Source organism: Grus americana, chromosome 2, assembly GCF_028858705.1.
Source record: "Grus americana isolate bGruAme1 chromosome 2, bGruAme1.mat, whole genome shotgun sequence".
NCBI lineage: Eukaryota > Metazoa > Chordata > Aves > Gruiformes > Gruidae > Grus > Grus americana.
This window is the reverse complement of record NC_072853.1, coordinates 42574880-42589679: the sequence shown is the minus strand read 5'-3', so window position 1 is coordinate 42589679 and position 14800 is coordinate 42574880. Positions and strand designations below refer to the sequence as shown.

Genomic DNA, 14800 nt, shown 5'->3' with positions numbered 1-14800 from the left:
GAGGACAGGGGTAGAGATCACAAGAAAGGAAAAATGTCTGTACAGAGAAAGCGAAAACCAACAAGCCTCTGTAACGATCGTTTCTCTCAGACTGGGTTACAGCAAGAAATCTAAAAAGTCAAGACCTGGAGAAGAAAGAAAACCAAAAGCAGGAAAACACAGGCAATGCTGAGGATGTTCACAAAATACATTCCAAAAAGCAATGACACGTGAAACGCTGGTCTTTTACTTTCCTGGCAGTCTACGCTAGGGAACAACTGTATGGAACAGTCAGAGGCAACCTTCTGCAGTCGTGAGCAGGCCGCCCGTCTGGCTGCATAGCACCTCTTCCCCCCACGCGTTAGAGTCAGACTTCTTCGGCAGTGTCACAGGCAGACGGGAGGTCTGTGGGGTCAACGAAACGAAGCTTCTCCTGGAAACGTTTGAGAGACAACCCACATGCTGTGTCTAGCACATGCCACCCTTACAATTTATCCTACAAACTGTAAGGATCGATGTAAATGACTCACGTTAATCTGAAGTGATGGAGAATCACTCACCTACGTCTCCCGAACGAGCGGTCCCACTATGGAAACCCCAAACTCACCTTCCAGCGTCTCACAGCATTTCAAAGTGCAATTGGATGCCAAACTCAATTGCTTCTTTCAGTTCAGATCTGTACTGTCACAGACATAGTAGCGTCATGCGATTTGTTCCTTGGTGAAACCATGCAATGCAGATACTTATGCTTTAAGATTTTCTGAAAAACTGACATTTTACCAGTCACAAATTAGAAAGACAGTGATACCTTTGCAAACTCGGAGTAACTACACCCACCAAAACTGGATGTATTCTGTAATTACTTATTGTAACCCCAAACATGCAGATCAAGATTATCTATTGAAATGCCAGGCATAAGTTATTCATTAACTAAAACCATTCTGTAATTTTATTGATATATTTTGTGGAGTTCACATATTTTTGTACAGCAAACATAACACTGTAGGCCACAAGAAGCTGCAGCACTATTGTTTAATAGCAGCAAGGTATATTTTATAATCAGGGTATGTGGACAATAAATAGTCTGTTTCTTTGGATGTGAATGTTTAAAATGAAGTTCTGCTGCAGCTTCATAATGTGATTGCTATTTTACAGAGCTTATACACAAAAATATATATGCAATCTTTTTGTCTATATTTTATACAAATACAACAGTAGTTTGTGAATACATTTTAAAGTACATATACATGATAAGCAACTCAATTTCCCATATCACAGGATAGCAAATTTTAAATGCAAGAAACATATACAAATTCAGTCTGGAATGCAGGGTTTTCTGTGTTCTTTGTTTTTTCTCTCTATTTTTGACTCAAAACTTTTATCATTAAAAAATTTTAGCATAAAAGTCCAAACAATTTTTTCCACTAGCTAAAAATATAATTTCAGCAATCCGAGTCAGGTTTGGGTGTGTCATCATTCCCCAATATACTTTTCCCAGTTTTTGTCTAAATTCAAAGGCTTTTAGTAATATATAGTATGTTCTTCACTCCACACCATATAAAAAGCCCACATTTAATTTTAACTAGCAGTCACCTATTTTTGTGAACAAGAGCTGGGCTTGTCAGCGTTTAAATTTGCATGTCCAAAATTTTACTTTTGCAAGTGCATATGAATACATTGTGGTGTTGCACAAAGTTCATTAATGACAAATTAAGTCACAGTATAAAAATATATCATACAACTATAGGTCTAGTATAGTCCTTTTTTTTCTATGGGTAAAAATACATCTGAATGAGACAGGGAGGTTTGTAGCACCATGAGAGGAGTTGTATCCCAAGTTACATTAGCAGCATGATCCAATATAACAATATTGCAGGAGTGTTTCTGAGGAGATAAACATTCACTCTGGTTCAACTGTACCACTGAAGCTTATACTGAAAAGTGTTTACATATGATTAGCAATAGTTCTGTGTCACTTCCAGGGCTAGATAACTGTTATCAAAAGACACTGCCTTCCAACAAAAGTAAGACACCCTTATTGCATAAAAGCTTTGGGACTATCCAAACACATTTTGAACTACTGTGGTGGTGTTTGTACGTTGAGCGTGATGCTAAGTAGGCTGTGGTTTTAACTGTACACTGGGAGGATGCAGGATGGGCAGCTAAGCCTATACGGTTTACTACATACCAGATAAGTACATTTCTTTCAGAGGCTTATCTATAGACTGAGAAGAGTACAGCATGAGCTGCTAAACCAGTGTATGAGACAGACATAACGAAGGATGCAATCCTGCTCCCGTTGACCTTTACGGACGCAGGATCAGGCCCTAAGTTAACTTCAGACAGCAGCATAGCGATGATAGGATATGATAAAAAAAAAATCTGTATCAAATACTGCATGTTAAACATTTTTGCCATAGTTTACCATCCAGAACTCCAGAGGACACAGTTTGCAATCGGTGAGGACAAACTCCTAATTTTTTTTTGACTGGTATTCAAAATGGCAGTAGAAGACAGTGTAGTTTGAAACATGTAAACCTAGTAAAAACCATTGTAAAACCCTTAAGAAAGACACACTGGTTCTGTGCAATATAGCAATTGATAAGAAAACACTGTAAAAATGTACCTGTTTAAAATTACAATGTCTACCATTTTGTACACAAAGCATTATACCAAAGGCCTACATATATGTAATCTAATGGCACTTGAAACAAATTATAATAAAAGGTTTTATAATAAAAAGCATAACCTGTAAGAAATTTTCTTAAAAGGTTTAGGTTTTCTTTTTGAAAGTGCTATATCTTGTAATATGTGTAACATAGAGGTTGACCAAGCTTTATTTTAAAAAATATTGGCCTATAATACATGTTTAGCTCACTAGGCAAATGATCCTGAAAATATGTACTCTTAACATTCATTATTAGCTTAATAAAGCAATCAGCTCTGGCTCATGTTTCAGTCAGTATATGGTTTTTAAAAACCTCTACTGCCAAATTAACAATAAATCACTCTATTCCACAATTTACTACTAAATAAAGCACAAGCAACAAGTACACAAAAATATATATATTTAAAAAAAAAAAAACCTTACTAGAAATTTAGAAGTTGCACAAAGAGTGGCGCATGATCAGCCAGCCCTCCCCCCCCTCCCGCCGAGAATCCATCTGAAATTGAGAAAACAGGGTTTAAAACCTGACGTTTTCGTAGTGGCCAATACCAACTCTGCCTATGTCATATTCAAAAGCACTGCGGCGGTGGTAGCATTGCTTACAGTGTCAGTCTGCTTCCATGTTACCATACATCCTAGGTCAAGTGGCAAACACACTTGGTGCTGCCACCCACTGAAACCCTGACTGAATGAGGTTCAATATCTTGTCTGAGGTCCCTATTTCTCAAGTGAAATGTACGTCTAACTCCAAAGTGAAATGTCAATCCCTTTTCAGGAAGCTAAGGCACGAACAAAGTAGTAAGGACTCTGGCTACGCGCTAAGAAACGGATGTTGGCAAAGTGTCTGTTGGGTTTTGGTTTGTCAATCAAGTCTAATCGGCAACTGAGACTGATAAACAGTCGCTACGGATTGGAAATTGGTGTGCCAGAGGCTGCCCAGGACAGGCAATGCTGCCCGGCCACGCTGCTGGGCCAGCCGCAGGATGCAGAGCCCTCGCAATTTCCTCTGCTGCAGGGGGAATTACAGATGCTCGGCTCCACGCGGGACGTGGCCCACTGGAGGAATTAAGTCCATCTACCTTCATCTCAGATTGATTTAAAGGATCGAGAATAAACCCGAGTTCTTTCTAGATGCGTTACGGGTTGCTGATTTAACTAGAGTTACATTTGGTTGCGTTCACCTTGTGCTCTGTTCATCTGTGTTATTCTTTCCTTTAGAAAGGTGACGAGAAAAAAAGCAATATTGAACAAATCATTCAACTAAAGATGTAAGTAAGCGAGCAATCTGTTTCACAGAAACCAGAGGAAGCAGTCATGAAGCAGAGCTAAAAGCCCACTTTGAGAGAACGTGCTCCTAAACCCAAAACCTAGGAGTAGTTTGCAGAATTTCAAAAGGTATTTTCCTTATTAATACATCCTTATTTTAATGCCTTTGGAACACGAACACTTTTATAAAAATGTTATCTTTCAGTAATAAAATTTAAATACACATATGTATAAAATAGTAAAACTACACCTGCATATTGCTCCTAGAATTAAAAAAAAAAAAAAAAGTAGGAGCTACTGATAAAACATCTGGAGCATGAGCTCCTTAAATGGGAGCAACTTTTGTTTCTGTGAAGTATATTTAGTTTAACCACTTAAAACCTTGTATGAATCCTCATTATTGTTTGAGAGATCTTAATGTACGTGATTTCTATTTTTTAATTCCTTGAACAAAAATAACAAGGAAAAGAATGTTATTGTTGAATTACAGCAAATCTAGTTTGCTTTCATGCATCACAGGGTTGGTTGGTTGTTTTTTTTTTTTTTTTTCCTCTTTTGGTTATTAGGGGTTGGGGAATAGAATATATTGCATTAGGTAAAAGTGGTGTAAGCAATATGCTTTTACTTCACTCCTAAGAGTCCTGTTTTTAAATCTTGGCAATGGGCAAAAAGTCCCTAACCAAGTACCCAGGTGTAGAAAGTGTGATTAACATCTAACTTGTTGCTTAGGAGGACATAACACACCATGTGACACAACTGAAAAGATCATTCCAATAAAAAAAACAAAACCCAAACAAAAACTGGTATTTGCAAATTTACATTCACTCTCTGACTGCACACTAGTTTTGAACTGAAAATAGATACACACTTTCTGGCTGGACTTGATCCACCCTTTGGCGGTGGCAGCTGGGAGAAGACTGATGCCTACAAATGTGAATACACTATTGGAAGATTCCTATGCAGTACTCTTTCTACGCTACTAAAGAGAAAAAACAGCAAGTTAAGAATTAAAACAAAAACTGCGACAAAATATTCTGCATTACTAAATTACAACACTTTTATATTTCAAGATCAGCCATTGATTTCGCCTGTTTCTCTCTACCAGAGTCATGAAAGCACAACAACACAGTTCCAAATTCAACTTGAAACATTTGTCATTTAGGCAAGCAGAGATTCTCTGTTGAAATTCTGTTCAGCCATGATTTTAGAGAATTAAACTAAATTTTTTTCTTCCATTATCCGTAACAGGCCACAAAAATTTAAGCCAGAAAACGGCAAAATTCTTAACACCTTTTATAATGACTTCAATACAAGTCAAAATGCTATATATATGTACATGTGTATATATGGACTTCTATATATACACACACAAGTGTTCAGAAAAATCTGAATTCTATATTTATTTAAAAAAATTTAGATTTGTCGTTATAGAACAGATCAGATGCGTCACCATTTGGGAAGAGGATTTGTTTGGAAAGGGACTGGAGAATTTTTTTTCCCAAATTTTCAGGAACTTTTGTGATACACTTTTTAACCTGATTCTTTGCAAATACTTAAATATATTAAAAAGTAAAAGTGGTAGTTCTACCACTGACATTAATAAAATGGAATAGCTGGTATGGTTGAAAAAGTTTTTAAAAAGGGATGAGTGTTGAGATTTTGCTTGGGATGACTTTCTACTGAACATTTTAAATGTGTCGATTGGCAGTGAAAATGAAAACAATACAATGAGACTGTTCTAAAAAAAACCCCAACAAAGTAAACACAGCTGAGAATAAACACTTTCAAAACATTTTAAAAAAGTTAATTTAAATTTCTTACTGGCTTCATGAGATTGGTACTGTACAAAAGCAGAAAATTTATAATGTCTTATAGTAGGCACTAAGTTAAAAATGGTCACCTAAGGCATTTCTACAAATAGACAGTAACAAGCCAGCTTTGTACATCCTACTGGAAAGCTTGATGAAATCGCGGTAGGGTGGTGGTTGTGCTTAGACTGCTTGTGAAAGCTGCTGACAACGAGTGCAGAGACCCAAGACCTATACTATTGCTGGGATCTTGTGGATCCTGGGTTTGTGGTGGAAGTTGAGTCATAGAAGAATGTGCCTCCTCTTGCGTATAACTCATTCCGAGGTTTCCCACTGAAACAGAAGGATTATAGGGAGGGCCATTTACAGGTATGAAGTTGAACAGCTGCGAAAAGTCCAATGATGGGGTGTTTAGAGGTTCGCTAATAGGAACGGAGCCCTTGGAAAGGGAAACCTCCCCAGACCCATCATCTAGTGGCCCTACTTGCGGATCCAGCCCTAGTTTTGATGAAGATGCTTGAGAATCCTGGGATGACGAAGGCATACCACTTTGCAACTCCATTAAGTAACTTTCGATTTCCCCTTTCAATGGCTGTTCTTTTTCAGGCATAGAAATTGCGTATGAGGTAGTACCGAGCGGATATTTCAACGATAGCTGGTGAGAAGGATGGACAGACTCCATATCTATTGGACAAGGCATTCCCAATGGTAACGATGTGGCAACCATTTGGTGTGCAGATGCAGAACTCTGCATGGACTGAATCTGAGTGTTGTAGAGATTTAATTGCAAAGTGTTTGTAAATGGCTTTGATGTCAGTTCACTGGAAGGTAAAGACATCACTGGAAGCAGCTCATCCTTAATAGGCACAGAAACATTGCAGGTAAAGGGATCTAGAAGGTCCATTGGCTCTGTTTTGACCTTCAAAAGTTCTTGGTTGTGACTTTTCTTCATGTGGCGTGTGAGGTGATCCTTCCGCCCAAATCTCTGTGCACAGTACTGACAGAGGAAGTCCTTTCTTCCAGTGTGCACTACCATGTGTCTACGGACATCCTTTCGGGTGTAGAACCGACGATCACAGTGTTCACACTGGTGTTTTTTCTCCTTCACTCCACCCGATGACTTGCCTGCGTGAGTTTTTAGGTGCTCCAGCAGCACTCCTGTGCTTTCAAAAGTCTGCAAACATACCTTACAGGTGAGGTCACCGCTTGTTGCAGCATGCAAAGCCAGGTGACGTTTGAACCCAAGCTTGGTATTGTAGTTCTTTCCACATTCTTCACACTTAAAGGCCTCTTTGTTGGGATTGTGTGTATGAAGGTGATTCTTTAGGTGATCTTTTCGGTGAAACATTTTCTCACAATAATTACACTTGTGGGTTTTCTCAGGAGAATGAGTAGCCATATGCCTTTAAACACAGATATATTCTGTAAGTAATTATTTTGACCAAAAAACACACGTGCTCATTTTTTAATGGCAGATAAATACTACACTAAGGGCTGCTTTGCAACAGAACCTTTTAACTGAAAGCATGACACTACAAAGACAGTTCGACAAATTTAAATATAGCAAAACGCGAGCCATTTCTCTTAAATCGACACTTTAGTTTTGGTGGGTTTTAGCTAATGTAACAGGGGTATAGGGGCAAGTATGAAAGTACTCGTGTAAAAGTCCATAGCCAAAAAATTTTCAGTCCATACTCTTTTTTTCTCGTGACAATTCCTTATACAAATGAAAATTCTACGCTCATTTAAAAAAAAAAAAAAACAGCAAACAAACAAACAGAAAACAAAAGCAGAAAACAAATTAAGAAACAAAATCAAAGACATTAGCTTGCAAACTTAGGTAATTTAGAATTCTAGAAACAATCCAATGGCTACTTTAATTAACACATCCTCTCTGCAATCAGCTGAAGGCGTACACAAATATATACTTTTACACGGCTTAACACGGCCAACATAAAATAGATAATATAATCTGAAAGATAAATAGAGTTTAATACCTTAGTAATTTGTACTTAGAAACAAAGGCCTTGGTGCAGTCTTGTTGTGTGCACTTGTAGGGCCTCTCTCCTGTGTGAGAGTATGAGTGAACCTTTAATTTCTCAACACTGTTAAAGGCCTTGTCACACAGTTGGCAAGGAAAGTTTTTTCTTGGTTTGGTTTCACCACGCTTACGTTTCCCTGAAGGGACTTTCTGGGTATCTCTTACTTCTGACAAATCACCAGGAATGACAGTGGCCATCGCAGCCTAAACCAGGCCTTCTTGTTGGACACTTGGGAATTGCCCAACTCCACTAAATGATTTAGCTTTAGATGGCTTCTCAAGTTTCATGTGGTCGTAAAAGAAAGCAAAAGGGGACTGGAAAAAAAAAATAAGAAACAACTAGTTTGTAACTAAACTTAGATTTTGAAGTTTACTTGCTATGTGATGTTTCTGAATAAAACTTAAAAATAAAATTAGGTTCAGCTGGTCTAATGTAATACCTGTAGGTTTCTTTACACTATTTGCTGCAACTCTTAAAATGCATTGCTCAGGATGAACAGATCCACATATGTCCTGACATCACACCTCACAACCTGTCCCTCAAGCACTGAGGGAGAACAGCAAAGGTTCTGTCAGATTACGGGAGGCATCAGGCAAAGACCCTACCTACCCAGATGGCTTTTGGCAGCTTCGGATTTCAAAGGAATTAAAGCTGCGCCTGTGGTGTTTGCACAGACACACTCATGCACGCACACACGCACACACAGAGTTATCAAAGTGAAAATCTGTTAGCCTCGAAATGTTTGAAAACCTGCACAAAAAGCAGCAACGCCCATGCTGACAGTCTGGGGGGGCAAAGCTCGTGTTCTCATGCGTCCCTCCTTGTCGTGATTACTACACATCTGTGCACCTACTCTAGTCAAATGTATGCATTGCCAGTGATGGCTAATGCCAGGTGAAATCATCCTGTAAACTTACCCTCTGCTAACAGAGACTTGATGTATTAGCAACAGAAATCCCGTGGATTAGGGATAGATTAGACAGATTGGGCTTTTATCAGTCCACTGGAGACCCCCACCCTCCTAACGCTATCCTGCAAGGTGTGAGCACTGTAAGCATTGAGATTTAGGCTAGCTCAGGACAGAGGCTCTTAGCTGGTCCTTCTGGGGCACTGCAAACTCTGAACTAAACCAGCGGCTTTCAGCTAAAGGAGGTGCACAATGCTTGTGTCTGACTTGCTGGCAAACAGCTTTAAATTCATCATCTGGTAACATATAGTAGCAACTGGGCACCTGCCATTACAGGGCACTCAACAGCCCTCCTTCGTCAGGGGTAGCTGACAGCTTTTTGTCATCGTGGGAGCACAGTTGCTACTTTAGATACCAAATCCAGCCCTACCTGTTGTGGGAAAGCCCGAGCGTGAGGTCTGCAGCAGTGGGGGCAAGGAGGAGGATGGCAGGAGGGTGGCACTCAATGCAAGGCACGGGCAGGGCCGGAAAGCCTTAAAATTTGGCCTTTCTCCCTCAAAAGCAGCACCCCCCCTGCCTCAGTGTCACGGCTCGCAGCTGCCGTCTGCTCTGGCCTCTGCTGGGGCAGCTGCGCAAGAGGCGGCTGGGCCGGGCAGCACCCAGGCTGGGGGCAGTGGCCTGGCTGGGGGCTCAGTGGCCGGCCGCCCCCGCGGCCCCTGGCAGTGAGGCAGGGGAAGTCAGCAGCTGCTGGGACAGGTGGAGCCGGGCGGCCGGGAGCTGGGCAGGGAGCACCAGGCCGCAGCTGCTCCAACCTAACGCCACCTCCTTGATAAACAAAATGGACTCTTCCCTGCTGGCAGCCAGGGGAGGCTGGATAGCTTGGTCGGAGGCCGCCTGGCCCCAGTCTCAGCTGTCCTCTCTCCCCTGTTGAGACTCAGCAGAAACAGAGGGAGACAACCGCTCCAGAGGGGAGTGGAGAGCAGCACCCAGGTGCGATGGGGGCAAAGCTAAACAGTCCTTGCAAGAGCCCCAGCGCGGCCCTGCAAGACAGCAGGGAGATAGGAGAGCCTGTGTTTTCCTTGATGCATGGCAGGACAGGATGGCTGGGAACAGGGAGGGGGACAAGGGGATATGCTTCTTTACTGTCTGCATTTTATGAAAGATTTAGAGTGAGATTTCCATTTGAGACATGTACACAGAATACGTCTTTGTCTGCACCTCTTCCTCCCTCCTCCCCAAAACTTTTCCCTTGTCTTTACAAGAGGAGAGAAACGCTGGCACACCAAGATGGAAATCTGCTGCCTTTCAACCCTACAGTCCTTGAATGGAGGTTAAACTATGCTACCTTCTTTAAGCAAGAAGTTTTGTAAGACCACCTTTACTCCTTCAAATTTTATACGGAACCACTAATCTCTTTAAAGATACCCAGCGACAGGAAAGGTGTTTTTCTAAGGACTCATCATTTCAGATTTGTCTCCGACTCATTCCCACTCATGGGATGAAGCCTGGAGACATCAATTCCATGAGTGGGAACATGCACAGGTCTTCAAAGAATCAGCTTAACTTTATTTTCTGTCTCATAAGCAGCTTTCTAGCCCTTAAGTGAAAAAACGAAACAGGTGTTTGGAGACTCGAGACCAAAGTGTTTCTGCAATAAATGAAGACTGGTTCCAAAGACTTAAATGGAGCCACCAATGTAATCAAAAGGAGGGTCTGATTCACATCAAAGTTGTGATAAATTTGTGGATTGAGAGATTTTTCAGTATACGCTTTAATTAGAATCTGGTAATAAAATTACTTGTGCTTTCCTGTAAATGAACGCACTGGTCTTCTACGCATATTGGCCTGAATATAGAATGAAATCTTGTTTTAGCCTAATCTCTCCTCACAAATGAAGTTCTGGGGGAGAAAAAAAAAAATCCAACCCATTCTCTGCTTACACAGGGTGTATCTATACCACACGGGCACCTATGAGGGACCCGCCGCACAGAGCCGACAGTGCAGCAGCTGTGGCCCTCGCTGCCTGGCCAGAGCGCTGCGGTCTCAAGGGGTAAGAGAGGGCTACGGCCCCTTTCACCTCCCTGCCAAATCCACATCCAGCCTGAGAGGGACAGGCAGCATCAGTGGCCAAGGGCCAGGGAACTGCCTCCGCTGCGGGGGAATGTGGTTAAGTTGACCATGCTGGGTCCAGAGCAGCAGGTGGGAAGCAGGCAGGGCTGGCAGGATGTGCGGAGGGAGGGTGAGCTGCCATGAGGAGGGCCCAGGAACAAAACTAGGATGGGGCTCTGGGGTCAGGGAGGAGCAGGGAGTGCTGCATGGGGGTCTGGAACGTCGAAGGATGTGAGGACAGGGCTGAGCTGGTAGCGCTGGGTGCAGGTGGGGAGGAACTGAATGTGCATCAGGCTGGGGAGATGCAGGATATTAGGCCATGCAGAAGGGTGATATGCAGGATCTGATGCGAGGCCAAAAGCAGTGTTTGCTGTGGAACAGCAGATGAGGATTAACTGTTAAATTAGTAACTGACAACTTCTCACTTCGTTTCTCAATGAAAGGATCACACCTCAGGCTGGAGGCCATCCTATATTCAGGCCAATATAACATTACTGTTATCTTCTCCCAGACTTCAGGTAACCTAGTTGCTGTACCAGATGTAACTCAGAACATTCACACAGGTGAAGAATTCAGGTTTCGTTCCTCTATGATCCAAACTAATTAAGTTGACTTTGAACTGTGTTTGTGTCCTTAAAAATGCATCATAAGAACAAATATAGTGTGGATCCAATCTTTGACAATGACAGTGTTTTATTAAAAAACCATGTATGCACTATTATCTCAGTACCATTTCTCAACAGATGAGGCAATTAAGAACTTCAGTATAGATCTCTGAATAGCAAATAACCCCTTTTTTTCTGTGGATATATAGACTGAGCAATGGAGATAAAACTTAAAAAACCACTGATCCTCAAATATTACACTTTCCAAAGACCAGCTGAAAGAATTTTATGAGTAATATTGCCTGTTTGTGTCTGAACATATTATCACTTAAAATCCTCATTCTTATTGGTGCTTTCACAACTGCAGGATGAATGATTATATGCAGCATCAAATGTAACAAACACATTACACAAAATCTCATATGTAATACTATTTTGAAAGAAGCATATACTTAAAGCAGGATTAAAGCAGCCTCTGTTCAATGCACACCTGATGTTTGCCCACTAAAGTCCTCAGATTTTGGTCTTAACCAGTTCCGCTGACTCTTCTTGGAGGAAACCAGAATCCAGTACTTCCCATTTTTACTGGTCTGAAAAACAAAAGGAAGAATGAACTAGACTCCAGTGAAACCAGTATATTCAGAAAGGCTGGGATGTGGCAAGACTGGGGGTTGGAAAGAATCGGAAAGGAAAAGTTAAAAGGGATAGATCCAACCCATGCACAGAACATTATGTACTGTTAATTATAAACTGTAGGAATCAATCATTCTTGCATTATCAGTAGCAATTATGCACTTCAATTTGCAGTATACTTACATCATTTCAACTAATGCTATGCTGGACAGTAACACAAAGAGATAAAATTAGACAAATAAAAGGAGTTTTCAATAAAGTTAAGAACAAAACAAAAAAATCCACAGACCACAAATAATTTAAAAATAACAGTGAAACATGGAAAATGCTGGGCCCAGACTTGAGTTTCTTACTCAGAAAGGACTGAATAAGAGAAGATTTCTGGATTAGGCCCAACTTTACTAGAACCTAATGCCTTCATTCTGCTTAATTATACAGGAAATAGCAGCTTAAAAGGTGACCTGCAAAGGAAAATAAAATTAATTTAAAAAAAACAATAAAGCCTCTTAATGATGTACATGCTACAAGTAAATCCCAATAGAGGGCAAGTCTAGGTGTGCCTGAGCAAATCCAGAGGGCCTTTCTGGAATTTCCCTTCTATCTCCCTTTTCCCTGCTACCATCCTTTTGTAAATTTGCAGCATGTCTTCCTTTTCTTGCTAGAAGGCCTCCTGGATGACACAGGTACACGCAGAGAATGTGTTCAGCGCCTCATTGTAACAGGGAGGTTTATCCCCTCCAACTCCTCCAGATATGTAAAGGCGAAGCCCTATACAGCGCACATACCCCACGTGGCATAGCAGGCTGAAGGTATTTGGCAGGAGCCCCAGAGTAACGTAATATTTCCCCCCGCACAAACCATTTTCCCTTCTCCCTTCCCGTTCACTCCAGTAAAGTATTCTTCCTTTTGGTACCAGAGTTCAGCCTTGCACAGCCCCAGCCTCCTCTGCTGGTAAGCGTGAATGTGAGCAAACCGGCGTCCTTGAACTCCTATAAAGGCAAAAGTGCTTCACAGCAACCGACTGAGGCTCTCTGACAGCTGAGGAGTGTTTATTTGGGGCTTTGTACACACAGGAAGGAGGTAGAAACAGCTCCAATACCCAAAAAAGTGAAAGCCTTGTTTTCAACTAATGAACAAGAGAGGGGGCACAACCCTCACCTCCTCTTTCGGAGGTCCCAAAATCGCCTTGGTTCAGGGAGAAAGTGCTGATGACTCCTTACTCCCTCTCCCAGCAAGACCTTTATAAATAAGTTACCCTGCGATGCCTATCTCAAAACCTTCCACTATTGCAGCAGAAAGGAAAAGCTTCATTATCCAGATGTTTCTACTAATGTAGCTCACAATAAGTAGACAATGTTTAAGACAGCCACATAAACGCCATGAACTAAGTCCTTGTGTCCCTCCACTACTGGTATTTACAGACTATTTCCTCTTCGGAAAAAACCCCAAATTCTGTCTAAAATATTGTAATACCCTCTCAGTAGTATTCAACATTTTCTCTTAAACGCTTACGATGCTCAGTTCTCACCATACATCTAAGGTCGCTCTAGCAAAACACAGATGCCCTCAGAGATGGGCCATCAGAGGCATGGGGCAACTGAAGCAACTGGAACAAGTAAATAAGCAAGGTAAACGCCAGATGGATTTAAAATGCTGAAGAGAATGAAGGAGGAAAGTCAGGTACTCTTATTCATTACCTTACGAATATAGCAAAATCACAATGCAGTGGATCCAGGTGAGGGCAATGCTATACCTACAATTAGCCAGAATATCGACTTCTATGAGACCATTATAAAGCAAAGAGCTTAACAACATACACATAAAAGGGGAGAAATTTGTATGAATTATGAAAACATCTGCTACATTTGACAGGATTAAGTGAAAACAGAAAATAAAAAAATTCCTATGGTTTGCAGCAATAAATCAGACTTTTTGTTATGCACAGCACACAAAAGTTGTCCATGATAATGCTGCTTTTTAGACCACCTGAGAAGCTTTTGTGCTAGACAATCTCTGAGGCAGAATACTGGACAAAGATGTACCATTCTTCTCATAACTGCTTATAGTGTTACTAAGTTTTCTTCTCAACCAGATGCGTTAGGAACAATTTTTACTGAATAACAAAGCTCAAATTATTCTCCACGTGAAGTAGAAAAGCATCACTGCAAAAAGCATTGTCACATGTACATGCCCAAAACCCACTTGGGAACTAGTAGCAAAATACTATTTCTATAATTTGTCAGATTATAATTCTTAGAATTTATGAGATCTTCTAGTATCCATGAGGCACTAAGTTTGCTAACTCTAAACACTCAGATAATTCCAGGTTAGACAATATTTGAATTTCTACCATCTAAGGACTCAAAGAGAAAAAAAAAGCCCCCAAACCCTAAGCTAAATAATTTATTCCTGGTTTTAATATTAAAAAGAGAGGAACACCCTTTTTTCAAAATTCACAGGTCATCTTTAAAAATCTGAAAAAATAGGTGCACTTGAAAATGTTTTAAAACATTACCTGATACCTAAACTAAAAGGATAATGAAGACATTATATGAATGCAACAAATAATCCTCCTCCTAATTTGCATGTCTTACTTTTCTGAAATGTCTAAGCACAGTAAAGGAAAACACCAGTTTCATGGTTATTTCTTTCAATGAGAGTGATAATGAGAACAGAATATTGAGAACACTGTTTCTGTCACTGCACCTTGTATACAGAACAGTGAATCTAGCTTCAATTCCTGAAATTTAATTAGTTTTAAACAAGAAGAAGGGTCCTAGAAA

At 40.8% G+C, this 14800-nt stretch overlaps 1 protein-coding gene across 9 annotated transcripts in view; it reads right to left on the bottom strand.

The window, feature by feature from the left end:
• Positions 1 to 858: 858 nt before the first annotated feature.
• Positions 859 to 14800, bottom strand: part of PLAG1 (PLAG1 zinc finger) — a 52408-nt gene continuing 38466 nt past the window's right edge. For 8 of the 9 annotated variants that reach the window (XM_054816469.1, XM_054816462.1, XM_054816464.1 and 5 more), the window contains 3 exons: positions 11875 to 11974; positions 7719 to 8077; positions 859 to 7124 (listed from right to left, as the gene is read on the bottom strand). In XM_054816469.1, the coding sequence (XP_054672444.1) occupies positions 5861 to 7124; positions 7719 to 7960 (1506 nt within the window). In that variant the 5' untranslated portion in view covers positions 7961 to 8077; positions 11875 to 11974 and the 3' untranslated portion in view covers positions 859 to 5860. The remainder of the gene's footprint in view (positions 7125 to 7718; positions 8078 to 11874; positions 11975 to 14800) is intronic. The other variant, XM_054816470.1, reaches the window with a different exon arrangement.